Source organism: Phycodurus eques, chromosome 5 (genome assembly GCF_024500275.1).
Source record: "Phycodurus eques isolate BA_2022a chromosome 5, UOR_Pequ_1.1, whole genome shotgun sequence".
Taxonomy (NCBI): Eukaryota; Metazoa; Chordata; class Actinopteri; order Syngnathiformes; family Syngnathidae; genus Phycodurus; species Phycodurus eques.
Window position 1 is genome coordinate 7879220 of NC_084529.1, and position 23895 is coordinate 7903114.

At 42.6% G+C, this 23895-nt stretch overlaps 1 protein-coding gene across 2 annotated transcripts in view; it reads left to right on the forward strand.

Annotated features, from left to right (window-relative positions):
• The first annotated feature begins 8770 nt into the window (after nt 1-8770).
• Nucleotides 8771-23895, forward strand: part of hipk3a (homeodomain interacting protein kinase 3a) — a 56329-nt gene continuing 41204 nt past the window's right edge. For both annotated transcript variants that reach the window (XM_061677354.1, XM_061677353.1), the window contains exons 1-4: nt 8771-9116; nt 21487-22412; nt 22512-22703; nt 22820-23001. In XM_061677354.1, the coding sequence (XP_061533338.1) occupies nt 21489-22412; nt 22512-22703; nt 22820-23001 (1298 nt within the window). In that variant the 5' untranslated portion in view covers nt 8771-9116; nt 21487-21488. The remainder of the gene's footprint in view (nt 9117-21486; nt 22413-22511; nt 22704-22819; nt 23002-23895) is intronic.

Sequence of the window (23895 nt, forward strand, 5' to 3'; positions counted from 1 at the left end):
GGACACCCTGCGGAGGAAACTCATTTCGGCCACTTGTATCCGGGATCTTGTTCTTTCAGTCACGACCTACAGCTCGTGACCATAAGTGAAGGGTAGGAACGTAGATCGACCGGTAAATTGAGAGCTTTGCCTTTCGGCTAAGCTCCTTCTTTACCACAATGGACCGATACAAAGTCCGCACCACTGCAGACGCTGCAACAATCCGCCTGTGGATCTCCCTTTGCATTCTACCCTCACTCGTGAACAAGACCCCAAGATACATGAACTCCTTCACTTGGGGCAGGATCTCATCCCCGACCTGGAGAGGGCAGGCCACCCTTTTCTGACTGAGGACCATGGTCTCGGATTTGGAGGTGCTGATTCTCATCCCAGCCGCTTCACACTCTGCTGTGAACCGCTCCAGTGAGAGTTGGAGATCACTGCTTGATGAAGCCAACAGAACCACATCAACTGCAAAAAGCAGAGATGGAATACTGAGGCCACCAAACCGGACCCACTCTACACCTCGTCTGAATGAATGATGTTGCTTGGATGGCAGCATATGTTACTCCAAAACCCGTATGTACCTTTCAGCACAGATGTGTAAGTTACCCATGCCATTGGCACTAACACAGCCCCATACCATCACAGATGCTGGCTTTTGAACTTTGCGTCCATAACAGTCCGGATGGTTCTTTGCCTCTTTGGCCCGGAGGACACGACGTTCACAATTTCCCAAAAGAATTTGAAATGTGGATGCGTCAGACCACAGAACACTTTTCATCAGTCCATCTTAGATGAGCTCGGGCCCAGAGAAGCTGGTGGCGTTTCTGGGTGTTGATAAATGGCTTTTGCTTTGCATAGTAGAGTTTCAAGTTGCACTTACGGATGTAGCGCCGAACTCTATTTACTGACATTGGTTTTCTGAAGTGTTCCTGAGCCCATGTGATGATATCCTTTACACATTGATGTTGGTTTTTTATGCAGTGCCGCATGAGGAATCGAAGGTCACGGGCATTCCAATGTTGGTTTTCGGCCTTGCCGCTTACATGCAGTGATTTCTCCAGATTTTCTGAACCTTTTGATGATGATATGGACCGTAGATGATGAAATCCCTAAATTCCTTGCAATTGCGCGTTGAGGAACATTGTCCTTAAACTGTTCGACTATTTTATCGCCCCATCGTTGCTTGTGAATGACTGAGCAATTCAGGGAAGCTCCTTTTATACCCAATCATGGCACCCACCTGTTCACAATTAGCCTGTTCACCTGTGGGATGTTCCAAACAGGTGTTTAATGAGCATTCCTCAACTTTCTCAGTCTTTTTTGCCACCTGTCCCAGCTTTTTTGGAACATGTTGCAGCCATAATATTCTAAATTAATGATTATTTGTTTTTAAAAAATCAAGTTTATCAGTTCAAACATTAAATATCTTGTCTTTGTAGTGTATTCAATTAAATATAGGTTGAACATGATTTGCAAATCATTGTATTCTGTTTTTATTTATGTTTAACACAACGTCCCAACTTCATTGAAATAGGGTTTGTATAAACATTCCATGTCCCTGAACTGTGAGTAAAGAGAGTACCAAGTTGAGGTTATTTTATATTAATATATGATTTTATACCCATTTTATCAAATTTGTAGACAGGATTTAAGATGATGGGTATGGTCTTCTTCGTCGTTCTTTGACACGCCCCCGGGGTACTTAACCCTAGCGCTCGTGTGTTTTTCTCCCTTATGTTTTTTCTCTCGTCTTGCTGGCAGCTCGCCATCCGGGCTGGCCTTCGGCCACCCCTCCCCCCTGGCCTTTCTTTGTTCGGGCACGGCTCGGTAACCGCGGGCTTTGGGTATAGAGACTCTGCTTCCCAGCCTCTCCGCTCTGAAATTGCCAGCAAGCCACACAAAAAAAGGCAGGAAGAGAGACCGTCCTGTTCTCCCAAGAAGGCATGACGCACAACAATTTTTCGTCTTCCGCCTCTTTTGTTTTTGTTTTATTTTTTGACATCTTTTTCTTCTGCAACCAAATCTGTCACCTTGCTACCGGAGCCACTTCCAGAGAGAGACTACCACCCACCAGCTTGAGCCTACGGTCGTGAGTAGACACGGCAAAACGTTTGCCAGACTGTACAATATTAGTCCCTAATAATTTTGGGGAAATTACTAGCTTCAGACAAAATCTCAACTTTGTTCTCTCTCTCTCTCCCGTCCACACTGGATGCAGCAAACGCTCACATTTCCAACTTTAGTGCAACACACGATGTTCTAGTTCCCTTTTTGTCCACCTATTTTCCTTTATATCATTATTAGGGTTATATTCTTTCGTTAGTTAGACCCCTTTGTGTGTTTCCCTCTAGATCCATTGTAGACGTCATTAAATATACTATAAAATTCCACTCTGTTGTATTTTGTGTGTGTTCTGAGTTTAAGTAAGCCTCTGTCATCTAGAACTCAAAATTTCATAGTGTAGCAACCTTCAGATTACGAGACTGATAAAAAGGTTTCTCGTCACTTTCCCTACATTTTATCCCTAACCCTAACCCTTTAGTAGGTAAAATTTGTTTGATCTTAACAATTAAACTTAAAATTACGGTAAACCGGAAGTAACGCAAGCCTCGCTTCCGGCTTATTATTTTCTCCTAAATTAATTACGATTTTATTTGACTAATATACGCGACAACGCGCAATGTAATTGATCAAACCTGAGACAAATTGCGGTTCTAACTGGCACGCAAAGCATTGCCATTGTAACACAGGAAATATAAGAGGTGGCGGGGAGAACTTTTCTTTTCATGAAAACATTTTTGAAATGCAAACAAAAATTATCCCAATACATCAATTCAGCATTGCAATTTTGGAGCTTCTGAATTATCTAAGCAGGGCTGACTTGGAAACAGACAGAAGGACTCATATTCTACCATACAACATGTGACGAAACTTCCTTCAACTGCATTTCTGTGCTTCCGGGTCATTTCAACACATTGTGACAAGAGCATGTAGCCACGCCCCATCAGAGTCATAACCCGTCCATCACTTCCAAGGACAAACATTTTCCAAAATGGCAGCCAATTCAAACACTAATCATGCAAAGCTTAAAGATGTCGTGGCAGATTTTTCGGTCATGTTTCTGAGGAATATTGATATTTTAATGAAGAGCAAGCTGAGAGGTATTTTCTGAAGGTTTTTTTTCCACTCCGTCAGTGTCTATGTTTATGGGCCAAGGAACTGCGGAAATCTTTCAATTAGTGTGAGGTGCCAGACTCACTACATCTGGACATCAAACCCAACGAGATATCCTATCCACACTGTTATTGTCAAGCAGGATTCGAATAAAAATATGAATTGGTCATTTCCAGATTTATTTTTTGCTAAGCAATATAGGCCTCGCTGTGAAATCGCTTCTTCCATCATGTCGTTAGCATGAGGCTTCAGCTCCATCATGACCACTCCTTCACTTGCTATCTCTCGCTTGCTCGCTAAAGGTCCCCAAACACAAGCACACCACATAACTCTGTGGAGACATAAAAGTTTTGTGTTGCCTGGAGTGCAATAACATTTCATTTTTTTTTTTTTTTTTTTTTTTTTAAAGATGTTACTTCTCTGTTAAAACAGTCCCAGCCGTAATTTGAACAGTTTTCCTTTGGCAACATTCACCAATCTCGTTCCCACTGTTGGCACTTTAATTTGGCAATGTTGATTTTTGAGATTAGTTACAGTATATTCAGAAAACAACCATAATGGCTTTTTTCACCCTAAGTCATTGCAAATTGGAAAGGTGTTACAGAGTGCAACAAATACTATATATGTTTTTTTGCAATAAACATATTGCACGGTGGACGACTGGTTATCACATCTGCCTCACAGTTCTGAGGACCAAGGTTAAAATCCTGGCCGGACCTGTGTGGAGTTTGCATGTTCTCCCCGTGCCTGCATGGGTTCTCTCCGGGTACTCCGATTTCCTCCCACACGCCAAACACATGCGTGGTACGTTGATTGAAGACTCTAAATTGCCCGTAGGTGTGAATGTGAGTGCGAATGGTTGGTTGTTTATATGTCCCCTGTGATTAGCCGGCAACCAGTTCAGGGTGTACCCCGCCTCTTGCCCGAAGATAGCTTGGATAGGCTCCAGAACGACCACGACCCTAGTGAGGATAAGCGTGACAGAAAATGGATGGATGGATGGGTGGATGGATATTGCACCCACAAGCAGTTCAGATCCTGTTTTTGCTCAGCTTTGAGGCAGTGTAACAAGCCTGCAGCACTCTATTCTAGTTTGGGTGACAAATAAAGTAATCGGTTTCTGATGCTCCCCTCCCTTGCACAATTATTGATGTCATCTGGAGTCAAAGTTGGTCGTGTAGAGAGAGTTCTTTCCAGTCTAGTGTTTCCCAACCTTTATTTAGCCAACGGATATATTTTACATAAGAAAAATCTCACGGCGCACGACCAAACAGAAATGTCACAAAAAGTATATATACTGAAATAATGATGACCTCGTCTTACAAATTTACTTACCTTTACATAATGTAAAATCTGAGCCTAGTTGAATACAAAGCTGAGTTGCTGACAGGAATAAAAGAAAGACACACACACAGATTCTAAATAATCATTTTCCAAGCAGTTAAGTGAAATTGGATTACCGTGGCACACTTGATGATCTCTCACTGTACACTGACGTGCCGAAACTGGTGTTTGGAAATCACGGCACTTGATGGCAGGGTGAACATAATTTACCCGTGTATCCACTTTAATAAATAAATTAATTAATTAAATAAACATTTTTGTTTGCTGCGAAAAGTTCTTATGTAAGAATATGGAAAGGCTCTTCTACCAAAATGCATTTGAATCAAACAGTATATCTTAATGAGTTTGTATTCAATTAAAAAATAAACATTATGAATCTTGATTAATTAATTACAAATCATTAATTTGAAAAAATAAAGTTCCACTATTAATAAACCCTACTAATGAAAAATATTAATGCTTCAATTTAACTTGTATGAACTCATTTAACCAGTGGTGTGCAGTGAGGGCCTTCTAAGCCTTTTCTGCTTGCCAAAACACTATCAAAAGCACAAGCATATATCATAATTTATATTAATTTGTTTCCAACAGTCTTATGTGTTCATTTCATAGCATGTGCTTTGCTCAGTGTCCAGTCATGTAGAGTGCTGTATATGAAGATTCAGCTTCTATGTGTTGCCAAGTAAATGTAATCTACCCCAAGGCCTTCAGAATTCCAAGAGCTGGCATCAACCAAATCAAACACATACACAGTTGAAATATTCTAACCAATCAGATTTTAGATTCACCACTCTGCGCTTTCACGCAGGCTGAGTCATGTTGGTCTTTTTCCATCTTCTGATTGGTTCAGCTAAATAGTCTCCTGATTGGTTGAGCTGAATATGTGCATGAGAATTGATTTACTGAAGAGGATAATTTTGGACATGATTAAAAATTTATTTTCAAGCCCACTTTAAAAAAGAAACAAAAAACTACTTTGTGGGGCTAGGTCAACCAACAACTTACTGTCTCGCTTCTTTTCAAAAAGAGAATTTTGGGGCACTTTCAGAACAGCATGTATCAAATGGCTTCCACAGACAGCCAGGAGAATAGGAAGGAGGTCTGCTGCGTCTCCGGTGAGTACGATGTATTTTTTTTCATGTTTTGATGTTTTTGTCATTATATTAGATACTTAGTGATTGTGAACTGCTCTATTGTAGTTTATACACTACAATGATGATAAGAGGTTTGGAGGTGATGTATTGGAAAATAAAGATAACTGTTTCTTGCTTTAGTAATAATGGCATTCATCCTCAAATATGGGGAATGTCTCTGTCTCTTTTTAATGCCACACATAGTTATACTTGTGTAGCGTTTTTGTACATTATTTTTGCAACATGGTGTTATTATGAGGGGGATTATGTCACTGAAAGCCCAGGTCCCAAACTCACCGCCTGCCACTGCAGTTAACTTGGATTATTGTAACCCATCGGTGTCAAATCACATTGAAAAATCACTGACACTGCTCACAAAATATAATGAGATGTGCCGTGAACTTACCATTGTTCTGAAGTGACCGCTTATCTTGTAAAGTCCATGAAGGTTGTAAACATCATTCCTCTCTGTCAGCTCAAGGTCAGGATAACATGATATGTTTTAATTGTGGGGTGGTCCATAAGGAAGACATCAGGAGGGGAAACATCTCATACTATGGCGTGTGGCATGTCTGGTGACCCTAAATTGCCTGTAGGTGTGTATGAGAGTGCGACTGGTTGTTTGTTTCTATGTGCCCTGCGATTGGCTGGCGACCGGTTCAGGGTGTACCCTGCCTCCCGCCCGAAGATAGCTGGGATAGGCTCCAGCAGCCCGCGACCCGAGTGAGGATAAGCGGTAAAGTAAATGGATGGAATCACAGGCCTGACAAAATGAGCCAAACAACTATTCACATTAACATCCAAGCAATTAGTCTTCAATCAATCTAACTTTCATATTTTGTAATGATGGAGGAAACCTTAGTCCCCAGAGAAAGCGTACCAGGTTAAAGCCCTTCGATAACTAAGCTCCTGGGACCATTGGGACCCACAAACCCCTTCAACACGGACTGTCAGGAGCTGGATCGAGGAGGAGAAGATTATGGGCAGTGTTTCGCAACCTTTATTGAACCAAGGCACCCACTTTACAAAAGAACATTTTCACAGCACATCACCAAATCAAGGTTTTTAATTTATAGGGGAACACCTGTTGTTGCCCCCAAAACCGTGTTTGGATTCCCCCCTCCAGGCGGATGCGAATATGTTGCATATTAAATACATTAGACTTCTAAACCGGAAAAAACAACAACAGCAACAACACTGAGGAAAGTGAACCCAGGAGCATTAACAATGACCGAAACAGATTCGGACAAGCAAGACCTTCCCCATCATTGCCCATATTAAGGAGAATTGTTTAATGTTGTCGACTACAAAAATAATTCATGGCGAATGCATTGCTGTAAGTCTTGAATCAGGCTAAAAACAACCATACTGCTGTTCAAAAAGTAAAGTGTATTTTTTCAGTTATCATTAGCTATTTTAGCATGTTTTTTTTGGTTGTTTTTTTTTGTTACTCCGTTCACAAAATTCGCAAAGCTAAGGGAATATGTTGTTTTGATCACATTCAAGTCGATCCAAGGCTAGTTATCTCTTAAATAACAAAATGGGCGATATGTACTGTAAGACAGTTTTTGTTATGCTAAGTAATAAAAGCAGGTATTGTATTTAACTGTATTATATTATTAACTGTTAAATTAACTGTTATTATAATTAACAGTAAAATGCATTTTTTGCTGTACAGCAAAAGCAAGCACAGCAAATGCTAATTAGCTTTTAGCTAACTCTGGTCCAATACCAAAATACCAAGATGGACGGGTGGACCCCTCAGTAATGTGTGTATTGTCCTTGTTTTTGTCTTTGGAGACATTAAGACTTACTTACACAAGGTAAGACTTGCTAAACATTAGGGCGTGTACTCCAAACCTTTCACCTACTTCCGCAAATCTGCAAAGTTTTTTCCCGGAGTTACTTACTAGTGGAGCGGCTGCACTCTATAGCGCATGGAGGAGACGAAGACGACGCCACAGACTGAAACGTGCTGGAGTGCAAGTTCTATCTGTCATCTGTGGGTCCACATAACGGAGACACTGTAGCCTAAATAACACATAACACTTCAGGGAAGATACCTTTTTTCAGGTTATAGGAATAGCTCTCTAGCTAATTGCATATAACTCGCAATTGCGTCGAACAGCCATTGATCGAATGGAGGTGTTCAGTACAGATGTTTACAAACACTATATAAAAAGACGCATGCACTTTATTTGCTCGCTGTCTGACAGGAAATCAGACTTTTCCTGTTTTAAGTCAATTAGGTTTACTAAAATGATTTCTATTAGCTAAATGCCAGAATAATGAGAGGTGGATTATTTTTAGACCATTTTTCATTACTTTCTTCAAAGTCAGAAGTTTACCTAGGCTACATTTGATTAGTATTCGGTACTATTGCTTTTAAAATGTATGACTTGGGTCAAACGTTTTGAATATCCTTCCACAACCTTCTCACAATAGTCGGCAGGAATTTTGGCCCATTCCGCCTGACAGAACAGGTGTCGGTTAGCCAAATTGGCCTTTTCAGGACTGCCCATAATGTTTCAATAGGATTGAGATCAGGACTTTGTGATGGCCACTCCAAAACATTGACTTTGTTATCCCTAAGCCGTTTTGTGGCCAGTTTGGTAGTACGCTTCGGGTCATTGTCCATTTGGAAGACCCATTTGCACCTAAGCTTTAACTTCCTGGCTGATGTCTTGAGATGCTGCTTCAGTAGTTCTACATCATATTCTTTCCTCATGATACCATCTATTTTGTGAAGTGCACCAGTCCCCCTTGTATAGCAAAACAAAACTCTTAATAAATTAATTTTAATTATCTTAAATCATATATAATGTATTTAGAAACTAATTTGAATTAATTTGACCTTTATTTTCGCCACATATGGTCAATTTACTGTATAAATCTTATTATTATAGTATTGTTATTAAATACCGTACCAGAACTATAAGCAAAACATTTTCTTTAATGTAATGCGTGCGTTGTATGACTGCTTCCTCCGTATTAGCATTCACGCAACAACAAGCTTTGCTTCGATGAAGTATTAATGACATATCGATGAAGTCATATGTTACTCAGTTGTCACTGGCTGACATTTGGACACCTCGTACCCCCCCCCCCCCCGCCCACCCAACATTCCACACATGCGACGAAGCAACAGCTAGCTGCAACCTCACGTCTGTCAGCCACAAAGCGTATTACCATGCAGAAGTTTAGAAGCGCCGATTTCTCGCCCTGATCAGGCTCAAAACATCTTTCGACGAAACGCGCGACGCCTTGGGGTAACCGCGGATCATGGCTGGCCTTTTTATTTGTTAGTGGTTGTTACTTCAAATGTGCAAAAAAAAAAGTCAGTGAGCTGTAGTCGACGTCGAACAAGATGGCAGCAGTAGCAGTAGCAACAACACCGATGCAGGGTTTGGCGGTGGCGTGGCTTCTCGCTTCGAGCCTTTTTGACACGATGACTCATTTGGTTTACGAGTCTTACTGAAGGTAAGACAGCTTAGTAAACAAAACTATATTGTGTTTATGTTCTTCGTCTGTGGCTGCCCCTCACCCGTTGCTGGCTTGTTTGCTATCATAAGCTAGCAAACTTCGTTGTGTTCGGGTTGGCAGGCTAGCTTGGACAGGAACAGTTGGCCAACATATAAGGAGAAACAGGTTCACGTTTAATTATTTGGGTTAGTTTGAGCTGACAAAATCGATCTAGATGCGAAAATAACCGAGAACTAACTTGCGAGTGAATTGTAAAGATGAGGTTCGGGTTATGCAACACGAGCTGTTCACGTAACGCAGAAAGTTCAGTGCATACAGTGCATGCATACTAGTTTGAACATAGTTTTGGTTTTAAAGAAGACTTGTACTCGAGCTGTCTGTCACTTCATTATAAAATGGGTTTCAACAGGTGTCCAGACTGTTGCTCCCCCTCCCCCAAGCACACAAACGCTAACACCACCCCTCCTATATGGTTACTGTGTCCTAGATTGATCACTAACAAACTACGTGTACAGCTGGTCGTCCATCTTACCCAACATGATGCATGGCTCTCAATTACAGGCTTGGATCTGGTCACCAAGTTGTGGGGTATCAGGCTACCTCTTTAGCAGGCAGTGGCTGTACACGTGTATTAGGGTGGTGTGTGTATGTGAGAATGAGAAACTAAGCAAGTGCCCCTCAAAGATCTGATGGACATGGCCGCATGGCAAGGAGACACAAGGTGAAATAGTTGCTCCTCAGAAGCCACATGGTGGAGGCTTTTTTTGTATTACTGCTTAATTTATCTGTTGCATCAGGTCACTATTTATACTGTTCCAGACCTGCAGCTGTGGGTGTTAACTGTGAATGTAGTTAAAAATAGATCGTTACCATCTTGGAAGCACTGTTTTTATTTTTGGGTGTGTGCAGCTTCCTATACACAGTACACATTTCTATATAAAGTGAAACTCCCAAAGTTGAGCACAATCTGCTCTGTGAAGGTCGTCAACAGTTTTGTTCGGATTTTGAAACTTTGCTGTTGAGATGAATACATTTAAGATAGGTCAAATGAATTTAAAAATGTAATGAATAATATCACTTTTGCTCCCTAATGTTTACAACAAAGATTTAAATTACAGACAGAACATTACTGTTTTACAATACTTTTGTTCTTCAGTATTTGTTTAATTTATAACAGAAGTATTACAAAATATGCAGAAAAAAACTTGAACTGATGAATGTATCTTTAGATTTAGCCCATACATGTATGCAGTGTGGAAGCAACATAATGAGTGAAGTTACTGGCAAAACATTATGCATGATGCTGTTTTACTTTAAACCAGTATTCTATTTCTTCTGCTATTATTTTATTTCCTATAGAGTGTTGACTCATGTCCACCGAAACAAAAACCAGACTCATTTCTAATTTTTTTAAAAACTATTAATACATTTATTTGAAAAGAGGTATTGGCAACAAAAAATGCAATTTATCACCGTTATTATAAGTGAAGACAATTTTCAATTTTGATATTCGCAAGAAACATGGCGACGCACATGATTTGCTTTTGCGGGCCACATAAAATTATGTGGTGGGGTGGATCTGGCCCCCGGGCCACCAGCTTGACACCTGCGTTATACATGGTGGATTTAAGAACGTGTTATAGACTGTTCTCCATCTCCACTTGTTGCTGACGGTGGTAGTAGAGGAGCAGAAGATTTTGCTGTAAAAGCAATATCATGCTTAGGACCTTCTGCAGCACGAATGTAACATGATAATCAAGCATTGTTGATGTTGGCGGCGTTCGTGCATGGCCATGCGAAAACTGGGACAAACGCGTTGTCAAGAAAATTGTGTATTGAATTGAATGGAGTCACAGCTCCAGTAGTGCACGACTCTGACACTTAACAGCATTGGCTATTTCATGAGAACGTAAGAATGCACAAGCATTTAATGTGCAAAGACTCAGCTCATTAAGATTATTTTTAAAGGGTCTCAAACTGAGCTGACTGATCTACTATTGTTCAAACTGGTCATTATAAAACCTTTAAAATACAGGCAATTTATTAGGCAGGGTTGGGAGCAATTCATTCTTAGACTCATTGTGATTGAGCTGTAAACTATTCTTGAATGGATTTAATTCATTCATTCTCTCCCGCTTACTTGGGTCGCAGGGGCACTAGCCCTAGACTTCCCTCTTTCGAGCCACTTCTTTCGCCCTTCCAAGGGATCCTGAGGCATTCCCAGGCCAGCTTGGAGACATAGTCTCTCCGTGTCCTGGGTCATCCCCTGGGCCTCCTTCCGGTGGGACGTCCCTGGAACACCTCACCAGGGAGGCATCCTAATCAGATGTCTAAACCACCTCATCTGGCTCCTCTCAATGTGCCCCTCCCGGATGACCATGCTTCTCACCCTATCTCTGAGTGAAAGCCCGGGCACCCTGCGGACGAAGCTCATTTCAGCCGCTTGTATCCGCGATCTAGTTCTTTTGGTCACGACCCAAAGCTCATGATCATAGGTGAGGGTAGGAACGTAGATAGACTGGTAAATAGAGAGCTTCAACTTTTGGCTCAGCTCCTCCTCCACCGCGACAGACCGATGCAGAGTCCGCATCACTGCAGATGCTGCACCGATCTGCCTGTCGATCTCAAGCCATTCTTCCCCCACTCATGAACAAGACCCCGAGATACTTCAACTCCTCCACTTGGGGCAGGAACACCTTCCTGACCTGGAGACGGTAGTCCACCCTTTTCTGATTAAGGACAATGGTCTTAGATTTGATGGTGCTGATTCTCATCCCAACCGCTTCACACTCTGCTCCGAATCACTCCAACGAGAGTTGGAGATCGCGGCTTGATGAAGCCATCAGAGCCATCATCTGCAAAAAGCAGAGACGTAATACTGAGGTCACCAAACCTGACCCCTTCAATGCCTTGGCTGCGCCTAGAATTTAGACTTTACACAGATTTTATCGGCCTGATCGGTACATGTCGATAATTAGCATTTTATGCTGATTGGCTTTGTCATAATTTGCCAATCCGATCAACGGCGTCAACAACAAGGGAAAGAAGAGTGAATGGGAGAGCGCGTGTGCGGCTGTCAATGCTGTGGGGTCTGAACAGCACACACACGCTGAACTAAATAAAGGCTAAAAATAAACTAGCTTTTGGATTCAAATTGACTGTACACGATGGTGATGCGGAGTAAATGTCATATGCGGAGCTGATCCGTGAATTATGACATTAAAGCCAATCAGCTGAACAGCATAAAATGCTAATTATCAGTCAAGGCCCATCAGATCGGTGTTAAGTCTACTTTGAATATGATACCGCACGCAAGCAGGCAACAAAACGTTATATAGCCTAGCAAACTAGTGCTCGCACTAACGGTTGTACGTAAACGTGCCGGCGTTATGTCGAATCATGCGCTAAAGGTTCGGTGTGTGTGAGGTAATTACAATAAAAGTAATTTAATTACAGTAAGTTAGCATCCATTATTTCTGTCATGTTGTAATGTTGGTTTGACCTGACTGATTAAAATACATGACCTGAATAGAGAATGCTTTTGAAGATACTCAGTATACAGTACACGAGTATATACAATAAAGGAACAAGTCATTTAAATAGACACATTACTCCAGCTTGTAATAGGCTCGGTGATCGGTTATTGTTTTTTTTTTTTTAAACTCGCTGATCGGTGATAACCCCCAAAAATCCTGATTGTGTAAAGCCTAATGTAGACTGGTTGGGCAAACTCGCATTTACCCTCGAGGACCCTGCTGAGGATTTAGTGCTAGTCCACTGTCCCACAGCCAGGATGAAAACCACACTGCTTCTCCTGAATCTGAGATTGTACTTCCTGAGAGACCTTCCTCTCCAGAACCCCTGAGTAGACCTTACCAGGGAGGCTGAGGAGTGTGATTCCCCATATAATTGGCACACACCTTCTTAAAAAGGGTGACCACCACCCCGGTCTGCCAATCCAGAGGCACTGTCCACAATATGTTTGCAGAGGCGTGTCGACCAGGACAGCCCCACAACATCTAAAGGAGTCATGAACGGTGGGTGGAGCTCATCCACCCCCGGGGCCCTGCCACGGAGGAACTTTTTAACCACCTCTGTGACTTCAACCCCAAAGATACGAGAGCCCATCTCCGAGTCCTCGGACTTCCTCACAGGAAGTTGTGTTGGTGGAATTGTGGTTGGTCTTCGACCTGTACGTCCCACCGACTCAGAACGTCCCTAGTCGAGGTCAGCAGCGCCCCATCCTCACAGTACACAGTGTTGATAGTGCACGGCTTCCCCCTCCTGAGATGCCGGATGCCTGAATTTTGCCTCAGCAACCACCAAGGCTGTATTACACTTGGCCAGCCAATACCCATCAGCTGCCTCCTGAGTCCAACAGGCCAAAAAGGCTCGATAGGACTCCCCCTTCAGATTGACAGCATCCCTTACCGCTGGTGTCAACCAGGGTTTGGGTGATCCTCTCGTTTACCTGGTTGAACCCAAACATACAGGCACTGAGCCGTGTTCTTTCTTACTACTTATTGCCCAATAAGTATGCCCACACCTGCTCAGCACCTCTCACCATGTGCAACTTCAAAGTGGAAGAGAGTCCAACTCTTCTCAAAAGAACTGGTACCAGAGCCCAAGCAGTGTGTCGATGTGAGGCCGACTATAGCTAGTCGGAATTTCTCAACCTCACATACCAGCTCAAGCTCTTTCCCTGCCAGAGAGGTGACATTCCACTTTCCAAGAGCGAGCTTCTTGTAGCCGGAGATCGGACCGCTAAGGTCCCTTCCTTCGGCCACCACCCAGCTTTCTGTGCACCTGACCCCCTTGGCCCTTCCCAGAGATGGTGGGAAGGGGACCAGCGTTGCCTCTTCGGGCTGTGCCCGCCAGGCCCAATGGGTACAGGTCCGGCCACCAGGTGCTCGCCACCTGGCCTGGCTCCAGAGGAGGTCCCCGGTGACCCACGTCTGGGCGAGGGAAAACGTCGTCCATATTTGTTTGTCCTCATAAGGGGTCTTTGAGCCGTGCTTTTGCCCTCACCCAGGACCTGTTTGCCACGGGTGACCCTCCCAGTCGCAAAAAGCCCCAGACAACTTAGTTCCTTGGATCATCAGGACACACAAACCCCTCCACTATGATAAGGTGATGGCTCAAGGAGGGGCGAATGGATTTCAATAATTGATTATTACATAATGTAATGCTGGCAGAAATAAAAAAGCTCCACATGGAAGTGCAGCACGTGACAGGCAGTCATTGTGCTGCATTTAATGCAATTTGGGCTATGGCTCTCCCATATCATAAAGTCCACAGTAATACTAGTACAGTAGCAGCTAACGAATGCACAAACGTGAGTTTTCCATGTTAGGAGTTGTTACTGGGTCAATTATTATTTTTTTAATTAGAACATTTCTTCTTCGGAGTCAGCAGACAGTAGGCATCGAAACTGGGAACCGCAATTTTTATATTTGAACGATTCCGGGAGAACCGGAACATTGGGCGTGTTTCCAATCGGTTCTCGATTCTTGATGCCCAACCCTAGTGTTGGATCACTTGCTTGTGCTTAAATTAAGAAGGCAGCTAGCCAGCTAGCTAGACCTTTACCTGCACTACACTTCAAACGTTCGTTGCGGTTATATGCTTCAGCTTTGTACTGAGCGGCGGCTTGTCTGGCCACTGTGGCCTGCCCAGGCAGAGACAGACCCCCCCACCCAGCAGGCTTCTATTGACCGATCAATTGTGAGCCTCGTGGCTGTTCCGCTCCCCGCATGTGAAAGCCGGTGAGCCTGTCCGCCCAGGCCGCAGTGAGTGGCGCCACCTCCCCACTCGGAGGGGAAAAACTCAAGTGAACTAACTCCCCCTCAGTAGTGGTAAGAGTGACATAAAAGATAACCACACAATTACAAACTGTAGACCTTTTTACAGCGCACGTACACCTCTATCTGCCGCACTCGCTCGCATGTCACGTGAGCTTTTTATTGTATTTATTTTTTTTACACTTTTTATTTTTTTAATACACACAGACACACACACACACACACACATACAGTGCCATGAAAAAGTATTGGCCCCCTTATCATAGTCGCATAGTTTCCCCCCTTTTAGATCATCAAACAAATGTAAATAGCAGACAAATATAACCCAGGTGAACTTTAAATGCTGTTTTTAAATGATTTCATTAATTAAAGAAAAAAAAAACTTAAAAATTAGCTGGCTCCGTGTAAAAAAAAAAAAAAAAAAAAAAAAAAAAAAGTAATTGCCCCCTAAACCTAATAACTAGTTGGGCCATCCTCAGCAGCAAATCAAGTGTTTTCTATAACTAGCAATGAGTCTTTCACATCTCAGTGGAGATATTTTGGCCCACTCTTCCTTGCAGACTTGTTGACTTCAGCAAAAATGCCAAAAACTGTTGGCATGATGTTCTTTTTCTGAAATGCTGTGCTCCATTTACGCCAGATGTAACGAGACACACAGCTCAACTTTCATCTCGTCCATATAATATTCTCACAAAAGTCTTGAGAATCAGTAAGATGTTTTTTATTTTTTTTTTGCAAAATTAAGACGAGCCTTTATGTTATTCTTGGTCAGCAGTGGTTTTCGCCTTGGAAGTCTGCCATGGATGACATGACATTTTTGCCCACTCTCTTCCTAATTGTTGTGTTATGAACACTGACCTTAACCGAGGCAAGGGAGGCCTGCAGTTCTTTAGAAGTTGTAGAGTTCCTTTGTGGCTTCCTGGATGAGTCAGTGCTGTTCTCTTGGGGTAGTCTTTGTAGGCCGGCCACTCCTGGAAAGGTTCACCACTGTTCCAGGTTTTCTCCATGTAAAGCTAATGGCTCTCCCTATGGTTCGCTGGTATCCTAAAGCTTTATAATTTTTTTGTAACCCTTTACAGACTGATAGATGTCAATTACTTTATTTCTTGACTTGTGTAATTTCTTTGGATCGTGTCATTTTTTTTTTCAGCTTTTTTGTCCGACTTGATTTTTGTCGAGCCAGATCCTGTTTAAGTGATTTCTTGAGTGGACAGGTCTGGCGGTAATCAGGCTTGGGTATGATCAGTGAAAACTAACCAGAAATTGTGATTAGCCACAATTCATTGTTCAACAAGGGGGTAATTAGTTTTCCACACATGGCCAGGTAACTTTGAAAAGATTTTCTTTCCCCAAATGAATGAAATCACCATTTAAAAAAGCATTTGAAGTTCACTTGGTTTGTATTTGTCTGATATTTACATGTGTTTGATGATCTTAAAACAAAGTAGAGAAACTAAGCAAAAATATAAGAATTTGAGAAGAAGGCCAATACCTTTTCACGGCACTGGACACGGGGCAAGTCTTCTCAAAGAAAAAATAAAATAAAATCATACCCCGGTTTTCCGGCACAATACCAGAGTACTTTAAGGCATGAATAAGTAGTTGACTTTCCCTAAAGTTTCCCACTTGTGTGCATCCACGGAGCCAACTCCGTTCTGCCAGCGACTTGCTGCTTTCGTGAGTGGCGCGTCGGGTGTCACCACATCAATGACAATTCTGTAAAAAAGTCTCTGTTGTATTTATCAGAATCAGAATCATCTTTATTTGCCAAGTATGTCCAAAAAACACAAGGAATTGTGTTTTGACAGTCAATTTACGGAACACTTTGGAGACAGAAAGACATTGACAAAAAAAAACAGTCACTGAGCAGTAAAGGGTTGCTAGTTCTCTGGTAATGCCGGTACATTTTTTTTTTTTTTTTTTTTGACAATTGTGCAAAAAGATGCAGCGTCCTCTAGCACTTAGAGCAGTTCGAATGACAAATATTGCAATAGTCCGGTGCAATGACCATTGTGCAAAGGGCGCTGAGACTTCAAGGAGTGTTTAAAGTGACGAGTAGTGCGATAATCTGGGACAATGTTGGTTGTGCAAATGTTACAGATACTCCTCAATCAGTGTGCAAATGGAGCAGATGCTACTCTGGCATGAGTGGCCAGTATATGCAAATAGTGCAGCATGGCGAGACAACGACAGTGAGTGCACGAGTAATACATAATTGGCCCCAAAGAAATGTGACAACGAACTCAAGTCAAAATATTGCCAGCATGTTGTAATAAAATTGTAGGTCAGGTGTTTAAGAAGTTGATCGCAAGAGGGAAGAAGCTGTTGGAATATCTAATAGTTCTAGTTTGCATTGATCGGTAGCGCCTACCTGAGGGAAGGAGCTTGAAGAGCTGGTGACTGGGGTGCGGTGGGTCCGAGAGGATTTTGCACGCCCTTGTCTTAGTTCTGGCAGCGTGCAAGTCCTCAATGGTGGGTAGGGGGGTACCGACAATCCTTTCAGCAGTTTTGATTGTCCGTTGCAGTCGGAGTTTGTCCTTTTTTGTAGCAGCACCAAACCAGACTGTGATGGAAGAACACAGGACTGATTCGATGACCGCTGTGTAGAACTGTCTCAGCAGCTCCGGTGGCAGGTCGTGCTTTCTCAGAAGCCGCAGGAAGTACATCCTCTGCTGGGCCTTTTTGAGGACGGAGTTGATGTTGGTCGCCCACTTCAGGTCCTGAGAGACTGTAATTCCCAGGAACGTGAAGGTCTCGACGGTTGACACAAGGCAGCTGGACAACGTGAGGGGCAGCTGTGGCGAAGGATGCCTCCTGAAGTCCACAATCATCTCTACAGTCTTGAGCGTGTTCAGCGTGTTATGCAACGATAAACAGCCCGACTCTGCCTCTGATTGGCTACTGGCTTGCACTTAGAAGAGACTCGTACTTTTTGTGGACAATGATTCGCTGAAGCACTTCAGCAACACATACGTGGGGAAGCAATGCTGTGCGTCTGCGGACACAAATACACCATGCTTTATGCGTCCCTGTACATTTTTGTGAGTCTCAGACGTGGGACGCGCATTAAACGAGATCCCTGTTATTATAATTATTATTTTTATCCAATTCATCGCTTAATCAACAGATTAATCCATTATTAAATTGTTAGTTGCAGGCAGCCCTCCGTTGATGCTAGCTGAAATGTAGTCTAGTGCAAAGCTGTAATGTAAACCAAGTTTCATTTGGATATGATCCTGTTTTGATATGATTTGGTCTGTCTTTAATTTTGAAGTGGATAAAGTCTACACCCCTTGTTCAAATATCAGGTTTGTGTGGTATTAAAAAAAATAAGATAAATAATTTCAAAACCTTTTCGACCATAGTGTGACTCAATTGGGGAAAAGATAGAGAAGGGCAAGTGAAAATAAAGAACATCGATAATGTGGTTACACATGTGTGCACACCCTCTTATAACTAAGGATGCGGCTGTGCTCAGAATTAACCAATCACATTCAAACTTGTAATAAATGGGAGCAAGCACACCCCTGCCACCATTTAAGGTGATTATCCCCAAATGAAGTTAAAATATTCTAGTATGCTTTTCCTGACACTTTTATAGTATCATCTTACAGTACAAGCCATGGGTTAGGGTTAGACAGAGAGCATCACACCACAGTGTGATAGGGATCTCATTTTTCAAAGGTGTCAGTTAGGAGACTGGTTAAAAAAATTATTTCAAGGCATTAAATATACAGTGGAATGGTGAATACAGACATCATTAGGTGGTGACAATATGGCACAACAGTGACATTACCAACAACTGGCCGTCCTTTTAAAATTCAAAATACACACACAAAAAAAGTCAGGAGGCTACGAAGAGGCCAACAAACAGAATTCAGAATCAGAATCCTCTTTATTTGCCAAGTAACTCAAAAACACACAAGGAATTTGTCTCCGGTAGTTGGAGCCACTCTAGTATAACAATTGCCATTTTCCGTTGTTTTTCAGTTGAGTTGGACAGGTAATAGGTTACATTAAAGGTGGAAAAATGTTTTGAAATGATTTACAGTGATCTTATTTTTTCCATCATAAAAAAATGAAATTTGAAAGGCACTGAACTTTTTTAAACAGCTGTAGCATGATATTCACCATTTGAACCTCTCCTATAAAATATCGAAACTGTTCAAAAAGCTGATGTATGCTGTTGTGTTTTTTTAAGCCCACCCGATCTGCCTGTCTGAGCCTGTGTGTGACGGTTCTAGTAGTTGGGAAAGCCACTGGCTCCCTGCAGGCATTTCTTTTCAAACAAAACAGTGTTTGAGTGTGGTGATTTTTCATCATCAGGTGTCAGAGTGTGAAACCCAAGAACAACCTTCAGTACCTTTTTGTTCTGTGTTGTTCACAGCAGGACTTTTCTACTGTTATTACACCTTGCCACGCCGAATGAATTATGATTAAATGGGTCATGAACAATCTTCACAGTCCCAAGTTAAAATTTCTGAAAAGAATAAAGATAGGTGTGCTATTCCCACATCTTCATCTTTGTAAACCAGTATAAAGTTACTTCTTGACACTTTTTGCTAAAACCGTCAAGGCTTCGACTGTTGCCTTCCATGCCAGTTCCAGGCGTGTGTATCATTGCTGTGTAAGTCACAAAACACCCTTGCCATGATGTAACACTTCCAATGTTGTTGCTGCTACATTTGGTTGATTTGTGATTTGAATTTAGTAGTACTAATAGTTGATACAAGCAAATTCTGATTAAAACCCTCCAGATTTAGTATGAGGAGCCAAATCCATGCATGTAGATTTTTTATTTTTTTTATTTTTTACGTTTTCCTCCATTTTTTTAAATTGACTGGTCTTCAACATTTCAAGATTTTAACTTTTGAATTGTATTCTGGTTTAATTTATGTCACACATAGAACTTGTGCCTTATGGTGTACAGTTTCCTTGTATCCTGCTTGATTTACAGTTTTACTCTGTGTGAGACTGACCCGCAACATTACAACAGGCTTCCCTCATCTCCTATTACAGTACTCAAGTTCCCCTTTCCTGTAAGAGTGCCATGTTGGTTCAGCCTTTTAGACACAGTGTAATTGATACAGTTTTGTTAAAACCCAGAACCTTTTTTTTGTTATTTTGAACCGTGTAAATATGATAGATGTCAAAGGTCACCTGGTAAAATGGTTGAAACGCTGTCATTATGAATTGATCTATATGAAAAATTAATGAACTAAATTAAACATCCATCCATCCTCAATACCGCTTAACCTGTTCAGAGTTGCGGGGTGCTGGAGCCTATCCCAGCTGACTTCGGGCGAAAGGTGGACTACATACTTAACTGGTCGCCAGTTAGTCGCAAGGCACAGATAGACACGGACAACCAGTCGCACGTCACTGAGTGGGAACTGAACCGATGTTGCCTGCACCAAAGTTAGGCAAAATGTACTACTACACCATCTGTGACACTAAATTAAACAACTAGTTGTATTGTCACATTACTAAAATAGCTAGTTTTTAGTCTTCCTCCACGTCCAAAGAGCTTAGAACATTGAAGGGCTAAGTCTCATTTTTTTGTTTGCAACCTCCACAGTCCTCGCTACTCTGTTTGCGTTAGCTCCTCCCACCAGAAATCTTGTCGAGGGGATAATCCAATGAGCACAGAGGGACAAAGAATGATCCGTTCCCTCCTCGATGTCTTCAATTCATGGAGACGTCAATTAAAGATGACGTCACAACATTTTTTACAAAATTGTATCTTTTCTGTGTCTGACTTGTTACCATCACAACACATCCACATTATGCTTTACGTTTCAAGTGAAATTAACACTTTACAAACGTGCAGAGTCGATCGAGAGTGTTGCATCCCCCAAGATCCCCTCCGCACCTTACTCTCAGCGCATTTGTAGTGAATTGAAAAGTGATTTTTAATACTACAATTGTGGCATTAAGAGTACTGCAAACAAATTAAACTGTGTCTATTTAAAAAAAAAGTTCAGATTAACTGCAATGGAAAAACTTTATAGTCATAAAAACTTTGTTGTTGCAGCTTTTTTCCGACTTTATTTTGAACAGGTCTGGAGGTAATCAGGATTGGGTTTGATTAGTGAAAATTAATAAAAAATTGTGATGAGCCACCATTAATTCATGATTTAACAAGGGGTTAATTACGTTTTCACACAGGTCTAGGAAACTGTTTTTTTCCCTTGATAAATCACGTTTTAAAAAAAATTTTAAGTTCACTTGCGTTATATTTGTCTTGTATTTATATTTGTTTGATGAGCTTAAACATTAAAGTGGGGAAACGATGCAAATATCTTAGAATTTGAGAAGGGGGCCAATACTCTTTCACGGCACTGCACCCATGTGGAGCCTCCTCGATGCACATTTAAGACAATTGAGATCCTTGATAATATGGCAGCGTGTGAACAACATCCGTGTTGCGGTCAAAGCATCAAGGTGTGAAGAGCTAAACTTTTTGCACCAGGTCTTCTCCGCATTCTTTTACAGGAGAAGTGTTACAAAAAAAAGATTGATGGACTTATTGTGACTGGTTTTGTTTACTTTTTTCCTCTTTTTAGGTATGGCCTCACAAGTCTTGATTCAGCCATCACACCTGCACTCAGCTCAAACAAGTGCCTTAGGAACCAGTAACAGCAAGCACAAAGGGGAAGCCCACCGCAGTAATAACACCACCAGAGCCTTTCCCAGACTACCCCCACCTAAAACTTATGTGATTGGAGTCAACTACGGAATTGCCTACCCCAACAACGTAATCCCATCAACAGTTGATGACTTTGAAAGACTGCACAGGTCAACTGCAATTAAACAAAGTGAGGAGAGGGGACCTCATCTATTGGGATCGCGCACTGTGGATGGGAGAGGAAAAGGCCTTGCTGGGATTGAACATCAGGGGTCTCTTTGTCACAACAAAGGACCACAACAAAGGAGAATATTTAGAGAGGAAAGGGACAAAAACGAAGCCGGTGGGGAAGAAGTAAACCTAGACTCAGGTGTGACCCAGAGATGCAAACAGAAGAGAGGTGAAGTTGTAGAACTACGGCAGGATAACAACTGTGTTGGAACCATGCAGATAGTGGAGGAGGTATGTAATCTACCTTCACTGCCCGCTTCTAAGACAGTGTTGCAAACCAGTACCCGGAATCATGATGTTGCTAGAATAGGGGGTAAGGGGACTCTGCCTCCTCAAGACAAGGTTGGGGAATTGACTGGCTTTGGGAATGAAATGAAAGGGACAAAAATCAGGTCAAACATCACTTCTGAGGTGATGGCTACTGCAAACAGATCAGGAACAGCAGATGGTGACTATCAGTTAGTTCAGCACGAGGTTCTCTGCTCATTGAAGCACCGCTATGAGGTTTTGGAGTTTCTCGGACGTGGCACCTTTGGTCAGGTGGTTAAGTGCTGGAAGAGGGGAACGAATGAAGTGGTGGCTGTCAAAATACTGAAGAACCACCCATCATATGCACGTCAGGGACAAATTGAGGTGGGAATTCTATGTTGCAATTTTATTTTGACGAATATTTTGGAAGAAACGCATGAAAAGTATTTTTAAAAATTTTGAATTTGAACATTTTGTTTTCAGGTGGAGATACTTGCCCGATTGAGCAGTGAGAACGCAGATGAACACAATGTGGTGCGCGCTCTGGAATGCTTTCAGCACCGCAGTCACACCTGTTTGGTGTTTGAGATGCTGGAGCAAAACCTCTATGACTTCCTTAAGCAGAACAAGTTCAGCCCACTGCCACTCAAAATCATCAGGCCTATACTGCTACAGGTAATGTGGACACAGTTAACAGGTGTACATAAAGCCAGTTTGGACGAATCCTCAATATATTTCACTAATCACATTCTGTAACTCAAGGTAAAAGTTGGTACATTTTGTTTTTGCAGGTAGTAACAGCTTTAAAGAAACTGAAGTCGCTGGGTTTGATTCATGCTGACCTGAAACCAGAGAACATCATGCTAATTGACCCGTCCAGCCAGCCATACAGAGTTAAGGTTATTGATTTTGGCTCTGCCAGCCATGTCTCAAAGGCCGTTTGCTCCACCTATCTACAGTCCAGATACTACAGGTGAGGCGATTCACTTTTAGTCAAAGGTGTACATTTAGTTGTTGATGACATTGACTTGCATACTATATCTTTACTTGAAATTTACCGTGATATCTATCCATCCATCCATCCATTTTCTTGCGCTTATCTGAGGTTGGGTCGGGGGGGCAGCAGCTTTAGCTGGGAAGACCAGACTTCCCTCTCCCCAGCCACTTCCTCCAGCTCTTCCGAGGGGATCCCGAGGCATTCCCAGGCCAGCCAAGAGACGTAGTCTCTCCAGCGTGTCCTGGGTTGTCCCCAGGGTCTCCTCCCGGTGGGACGTGCCCGGAACACCTCATCAGGGAGCCGTTCAGGAGGCATCCTAATCAGATGCCCCAGCCACCTTATTTGGCTCTTCTCAATGCGGAGGAGCAACGGCTCTACTCTGAGCCCCTCCCGGATGATGGAGCTTCTCACCCCATCTCTAAGGTAGAGCCCGGACACCCTGCGGAGGAAACTTACTTTGGCCGCTTGTATCCGGGATCTTGATCTTGCTCGTGACCATAGGTGAGGGTAGGAACGTAGCTCGACCGGTAAATAGAGAACTTCGCCTTTCATCTTAGCTCCTTCTTCACCACAACGGACCAATACAAAGTCCGCATCACTGCAGACGCTGCACCGAGCCGCCTGTCGCTCTCCGGTTCCATTCTTCCCTCACTCGTAAACAAGACCCCAAGATACTTGAACTCCTCCACTTGGACCAGGATTCATCCCCGACCCGGAGAGGGCACTCCATCCTTCTCCGACTGAGGACCATGTTCTCAGATTTGGAAGTGCCGATTCTCACCCCAGCCGCTTCACACTCTGAGTCCTACAGGCCAAAAAGGCCCGAAAAGGCTCCTTCAACTTGACGGCATTCCTCACCGCTGGTGTCCA